Here is a 7334-nt window from a genome sequence, read left to right as displayed (position 1 = left end):
GGGGTTGGAACTAGATGATCTTTAAGGTCCCTTCCAACCCAAACCATTCTATGATTCTATGACACTGCTGCATTCTAATTATTAGAGAAGGAATATATTTTACCTGGCTTTATGGACAAGGCCACAAGGGGAAGAAAGAAATGAAGCTGCTGGTGCTGGTGGAAGGCGTTGCTACTATTAACTGGTACAGCCTCTATGTGGCTGTACTGCGTACACTTTGTGCACACATACGCAGCTGTACTGCATACACAACAGCAACAAATTTAGTGTGGCAGTCTTTAACAGAGATTTATTTGTTCCATGGGACAGTTCTTGTAAAATGGAATTCTACTCTACTGAGGTCAATGAGATTCCTGCCATTGACAGCAGTAGGCCAACTGGCCAGTATGCTGCTCAGAGACTGTGGTTTACAGGAGAAGAAAAACAGTCTAAGAAAAAATAATTCAATCTAATCCATGTACAGATATTTACTAAGGCATCACAATCCAGGCAGAAAAGATGGCACTTGCTCTCCATCTCCCCCGCCTCCTGAAGGAGTTTAAAGCCCACATCCACAAAAGTATTTAAAATATTTCTCATAGCATTTAAACACCTTTGAAGATCTGGGCTTACGTCCTCATATGCAGTGCTACATATTTTATTCAGCATTCCCCTAGAAAGACAGCCAACTATTTTTTTTCCCTTTTGAATCTGTGCTATACAATTTCCTTCATCTTCTACTACAGAATTCTGTGAGGGAGGATTTTACCACACTATGTTGCCTGCTCTGGATAAAAATGAATATCCATTAATACAACCCAGCCCCCTACCCCCCCAAGCAACAAAAAACCCCAATCTTTTTTTTGAAGAAGTAGTAACTCCTTATGCCCTTGAATGGAAAACCTACCTATTTCCTGAGAAGCAGAGATAATTATTTCTGAAGGAATAAACTTCCTTGCTTGCATGCTTGCTCTGTACAAAGAACAATCAATGTTGTTATCACTCCAAAGGCAACACAGAAAACTTTCTTCATTCATTAGCAAGGAAGGCTTGGTTTCGGATGCTCTCCTCAAACCAGACCAGCTTTCTACAACTCCAGCAGAGAAAGGACTCAAAAATGTCTCATTCAGCAGCATATAGGGTAATGTAAAGTTCCTGGGAGGAATCTGATGGACCATACAGTGGGCAACTGCCATTTGAAGAAGGTCTGCAAACATAAAGGCAAAGATATCGGAAATAAAAGAAAAAGTTCATATTACTTGACAATGAAAAGGGAGTGGCCATGTTATACAGAAACACATTCATTACATAAAAGTCAGATTATTTCCAGGGGCTGTTCTCCTCCGACTTGGAGACAAAATTACTAAAAACACCCCCTCTGAACTGGTGTCACATCTGACAGATGCCAGCCTTCTCCCTCAAAGTCACTACACCTAACGTTTTTCTTTCTCAACCTCTTGAAATAGCTCAAGACCAAGACTGTAGGGGAAGCACCTCTTTGGGGTAAATTGGTTTATATTAATTCAAAATAGAGTGAATCCTAAACCTAAGTTCACACACTATACAGGTATGAGTCTCATCTCCCCCTGCAGTGCTGGGCCACTCGCAATCCAGCTCTTATAACATGGCTCCTTTACTGTAGAGGAAATAATTCCATTGTAAATGTAACACATAGTCACATTGTAACTGTTAAATACCAAAGAATAGTATTACAAGAATACATGACTGTATGTAACTACATAACCCCAGGGCATTATCTGGGAAATGAGATGTAGGAAAAGAATAATCTTTTCCGTCAGACTTAGATTCTTCAAAATAAAATTGTTCTGACCACATTTGTAGCTCTTGTTGGTAAGTCATAGCTTGAATTACTCTAACAATGATTTTGAGAATGATAAGCATGTCGGTTTTGGAAATAGCTTACTGTAAAACAGTGCATGAATTAAAAAGATTAAAGCTCTAGTTACAGAAAGGCACGTGGGTCATTTGTGCACTTTGCATTTAGCTTTTTGCTCAGTAAGGGCATAAATATTTTAAGCAGTTCATTAGATAGAAATTAATTCATGCTCTATGCCTTGCAATAGTCAAAATAAGAAAAAAAGAATTTCTCTAGGACTGTTTGATTAATAGCGCATAAGCTAAATAATATAAAAACACAAAATGAAAGCTTTTAAAAAAAATAGATGCATGCTACCTTGAAAGCAGACACTGTGTTACTGTGACGTGTGTTAAAGTGTTTCATTTTCTCTTTACACAGATTTTGTATTGCCAGAGTCCTGAAGGATTGCTCTTTCCTTTTAAAAAAAATAGATGCATGCTACCTTGAAAGCAGACACTGTGTTACTGTGACGTGTGTTAAAGTGTTTCATTTTCTCTTTACACAGATTTTGTATTGCCAGAGTCCTGAAGGATTCTGCTCTTTCCTCCTCTCTCATTTAATAGAGTTTGTGCCTCTGTAAGTATCAGCTCCATTAGACCTCCTGGCTCCATGCAGAGGATTCAGTTGACTGAACAGACTATTGGTCCATAATACATGATTAAAAAAGGACAAATAAGTGACGTAACTGCCTACGAAGCAGGACCGATAACTAACATACTACCCAATTCACAGAGGCCACTGCAGGGTGGGAAGAGATTCCTGCCAGTCATCTATTTTTCTAAAAAACAGACTCCCCCCTCGCATGTCACACCAGACAATCTCACAGGATTAATTAAATCCTATAAAGTCAAAATGTGTGCAGCTACTTACCTCTTCTGCAGAAGCGTTAAAAAAATGATAATGCATTACAATACAGAACATTTAGCATAGGATTGCTGTAGCTCTTAAATGCCCAGTAATAAACTGCAGCATGCATTACGAATGTTTTCCTGCTACAGGTGTAACAGTTTGCCCACAACACAGACACACAGGAGGCCGTCACTTACAGTTCTGTCCCTCAAACAGTGGCTTATTTCATGTCTAGGTTAACAGGGCTACAAAGATGCCAGCCATGGCTGTTAGTTTACCTGGAAACAGACCAAGATGGCCACTTGATAGATACACTGACTTTCAGTCATTACAGGCCATCAGATAGTGACAAACAGCTCTGAAGCCTAATGAAAACTCCCTGAGGCATCCAGGCTTTCTAATTAAAAGGTACACAGTATGTTTAGATTACATAAGGTATTTAAAAGAAGAATTTGTCAACAACGCAATATTTGATACGGAGTGGGTAAAGCTATATATATAGAAAGATACAAAAAGATGCCTATGTGTGTATATAGAAAGATATAGAAATCTAATGATTTCTTCATCTTTTGTGAAGATGACACAGATTTTGAAACTAACTTCATTGGATTACAGCATCTGCTTTCTCCCTAAGCATCACCACCAAAAGTTGTCAAATAGTTCTTTTGTTAATCAAAAGAAGAAAGGCAAATACCAGCTGTCCCTGAACAGTATAGACCAATACTGTTACAGATGCTTCCCAATTAGAAAACCAGTTTATTATATTCAACATTTACAGTTAATTGAGCACCCTTTAACAGCACTGCGCACATGAAAGCAGGAACGTCAGCTACCTAAAAAAACAGAGCTCAAACTCAAAGTGACACCCTGGCTACACTGAACTAAACAGAAACTTTACAGTTCTGATGGAACCGGGATTTTCCCTTCTGCTTTTGGACCTATTAGGGTAATAAAACAAATCACCCATGAACTTCTATCTTACCAAATTTTGACTGGGGCATTTATTTGAATGCGTCTTGACTCACCACATACTTTCTACTGACGTTTCCTGATCTTAAAAGTCTTGCACTTGCACTGCTTTTTGGCACAACCCTGAGAGTGTCAACATTTCAATTCTGCACAACACTAACATCAGATCCTTTGTATATTCCAGTTGCATGTTGTGATAAGATACTAATCCAGTAGCATGACTTGAAACACCACTGTAAAACAGAAGTGGTGATTACTCTTCATTCTACATAATTTCCAAGAGACTTATTTTTTTAGTAACTTACCCAATAGCACAAACATGGTCAGAATGATTTGCCAATACATCTTGTTTCGTAGAGCTGATCTGAAAAACATATAAGAAATTAACTGAGAGCTGATAATTATCAGTCTATTATTTCATTAGGGTTTCATTTTGATGCACTTGAGTTAATTTGACACACCTTTGTTAGCAGAAAGGAAGAACAAAATCAGAATGTCATTTGAGAAAAAAACCCATTGCTTAGAATATCAACTAAATATCAATACAGCTCTTCTTTCATCATTAGAACTATATAGCACCTCATTTCTCCAGGCTTTTGCTGATCATTGTTCACCTTCTGTGTTAGGTCATCTGAAAGGCACTACAAATCCAAAGAATCAAAGTGCCCAAGAGATACTCAATTTTCAAAGTGCAGCATACACAAAAGTACTCAGGCCCCCATTTCAGTGATGAAGACTTCACTACACTATACAGCAATATTTCAATAACGTTCTTTCATTTGTTCTTTTTGATTTTCATCCTATAGTCACATAAACTCTGTTAAAACCCAAATATAAGCATTTTTATATTTTCAAAAAAGCTCAGAAGATATCAGAGGAAAACATGCAGAGTTTGGTTGCCTTTGCGGTTAACCAGAACTGGATGATTAGTAAAATTTACATATCAAGTCAGACAGAGAATGCTGGGGCAAGAATAAGCTTTGGGGAGTCCCTCCAAAGTATTCTCATACCTTAAATATTTCTGAGAACAATTTCCTTGAGAACAACAACGTTGCCAAAAGAACTGGTGCCAATGCTATGTAATCCACTGGCCTTTCAGTTTGGGGGTGTATGTACTGTACTATATATACATACACACTGTATGATACATACAGACTACTGTGGTGGGAGAGTCTCCGTACCGGCTACACAGCTGTTGGCTCTGCAGCCTGGAAGGAAAGCGTATGCGAACACAGGAGACCAGAAGGAGAGAAACAGTTCCTTCTTGGTTTTTACCACTCCTGTCAGTGCACAGTGCAAGTACATCCCTGCTGTCTCATCCAGGGCAGCGCCTCCACAAGCCAGTGCAGAGTGGAGGGCCAGCCCCACAGAGGAACTAGTGGCTGCTAATAAAACCAAAGAATTTGGTTACAATAAGGAAAGCCACCCTCTGCTCACAGCTATCCCTCCTCTCCCTTTTGCCCTCACCAGAGACTTTGATATTATCATCCAGTGACCCTGACACTGCTTTAAGCCTTGACCATGGCTTAAAGCAGAGGTGATTCCATAGGCATAGCCGTCTACCTGAAGCAGCAACTAGGCTGCGAAGTTACAGTATTTCAGTATTTCTTGTCTCCCTGCAAGCTCTCCCACAAGGAAAGCCCTTGCAAATTTAGCTGGGGCTGGAGCCAGAGCCAAGCCATTTCTTCAGCACAGACCATCTTCATTTTGGTCTGCAAGATGAGTCAGTCCCATCCACTTTTCTCCCCATTCACCCAGGTTATAATCAGAGTACATTTTATGCTACATTTTGAGCAATTAAAGAGGAAAGCTCAAAATTTCAAAGGCAATGCTTCACAACCCCTACTTCAGAGGAAAATTTGCCTCTCAGCACAGCTGTTAGGAGGCCAACCTTGCCTGTACCTCTTCCATTAGTCTGTTTCCTAATAGGTGAGCCATGAAGGCCAGAGGAATTATCTAGCTACAACCTTCTATTAAGTCTGTCATTTCACAAAGATACAGGCCAGGATTATTTCCAAAAGCCTATGATCGAAGTTATCTAGTTTTTTCCCAAGTTTCTGACTGAAAGAAAAAAAAAACTTTTAAAATAATTTACTTGACATAAGCGTACACTATTCATACTATTAAACATATGGTTTAATGAAAAACAGTCCATGTTCCTCTTTTAAAGGTGCAACAAAAATTTGTTGTTCATAGCTCAACCACTACTCAGTAGGAAACTGGCAGAGATCACTTCCATATGTTGCACAAGAAAATCAGACATATATTTCAAAGGCTTATAAAGTCATCAGTATGTCATGGATGTTACTACAAATGCTTTAAAGCTCTCACTTTCAAAACAAGTAGAAAAACGTCCACCATCAAGAGCTTTAAATAATCCATAAAGTTATGATCCATCACTTGCTCTCCCATCATAGGCACTGCAAGAAATAAAAGCTGTCACTCAGATATCTTAGCCCTATTGCTCCTAGACGTTTGAAGGGAAGAACCACTATTTTGGTAACTATACATATTTCATTGTACTATTTCAAAGCAGAATGTGAAACACCATCTCTCATTTGTTCCTGGAAGTAAGAAGACAAATAGATAATTGTGTTAACAGCAGCTGCTGTGTTAGTTTCACCCACGCAATACCTACCGTAGACTGAAAAGAAAGCAACCACAGACCCCCAGAACCACATACACCTCAAAGAAGAAAAGTTATAATTATGTCGTCTACTGAAGATAAAGGCATTTTCACTTTCTGCTGCCATATAAATGTCCAGATAGAGCAATCAGAGAGATTCTGATATCAGCGCTAATTTAACCATAATTAACAATATTTGGACCAGAAGGCAAAAATACAGTTCAGAGCAGCTCAAGACATCTTCTTTTCCTACTTCTATTGCATTGATCTAGGCTGATTTTTACAAAGCTGTTATTTTTCAGTCCTGGTTCCAACAATATTCATGAACAAAAAATAGTGCTGTACATGATCAAAAAACCAACATAAGCCACATGTCACCAGCATTAGCTCCTTTTCTGTTCAAAGTTCAGTATCGCTTGTGTAAACTTTACACAGGAATTGGGTAAAAAGAGATATCTACAGATAACTGCCCGGACAAGGTGAATGTACTACTGGACCAGACAGGACTACCCAGTATCTTTTCTAGTGAGAATACTGAACTTACCAGAATTCCTAACTTCATTGTAACAACGGATACAAGTTTTACAAGAACAGTTCAGGGAACAGGAAGTTATATAAAGAAGAATTATTAAAACTTGTAACTATAGCTCTGTCCCGGAGAGAGTAAGTTAACACAGCAAGGACACATGGTTTTAAGCGTGGCTGGGGAAGTATCCACATAAATGGAAGGAATCAGGGCCCATTTTAGTGCATCTATCTTAAGATACAGCGTTCTGAAACCACCAACTTTGCTGCTGCTGCATACAAGAAATTTTCCAGCTTCATATGTAAATAGTATGTTCTTCTCCATACTATACATACATACATAACCACTGTATAAACAACTTCAGTAGGGAGAGTCCCTCTCATAACAAAACCATCCAATTTAAAACAAAACACAGCAGATATGACAAGCAAGGAGGACAACAATGAAAGTAAGATCATTCTTTTTTTACAGGCTGACTGAGAAGTCATACAATCCACTGGTATATC

At 38.7% G+C, this 7334-nt stretch overlaps 1 protein-coding gene across 1 annotated transcript in view; it reads right to left on the bottom strand.

Moving 5' to 3' along the window:
• The window catches only part of LEPR (leptin receptor), a 34831-nt gene extending 30810 nt beyond the window's left edge, over positions 1-4021 (bottom strand). Inside the window, exons 1-2 of the mRNA XM_009278731.1 lie at positions 3982-4021; positions 887-1186 (exon numbers count right to left, since the gene is read on the bottom strand). Coding sequence (XP_009277006.1) covers positions 887-1186; positions 3982-4021 — 340 coding nt within the window. The remainder of the gene's footprint in view (positions 1-886; positions 1187-3981) is intronic.
• Positions 4022-7334: the final 3313 nt, after the last annotated feature.

The sequence above is a fragment of the Aptenodytes forsteri genome, unplaced genomic scaffold, assembly GCF_000699145.1.
Source record: "Aptenodytes forsteri isolate BGI_AS27 unplaced genomic scaffold, ASM69914v1 Scaffold290, whole genome shotgun sequence".
NCBI lineage: Eukaryota > Metazoa > Chordata > Aves > Sphenisciformes > Spheniscidae > Aptenodytes > Aptenodytes forsteri.
The sequence above is the reverse complement of the archived record's forward strand: the minus strand, read 5'-3'. Positions and strand labels throughout refer to the sequence as shown.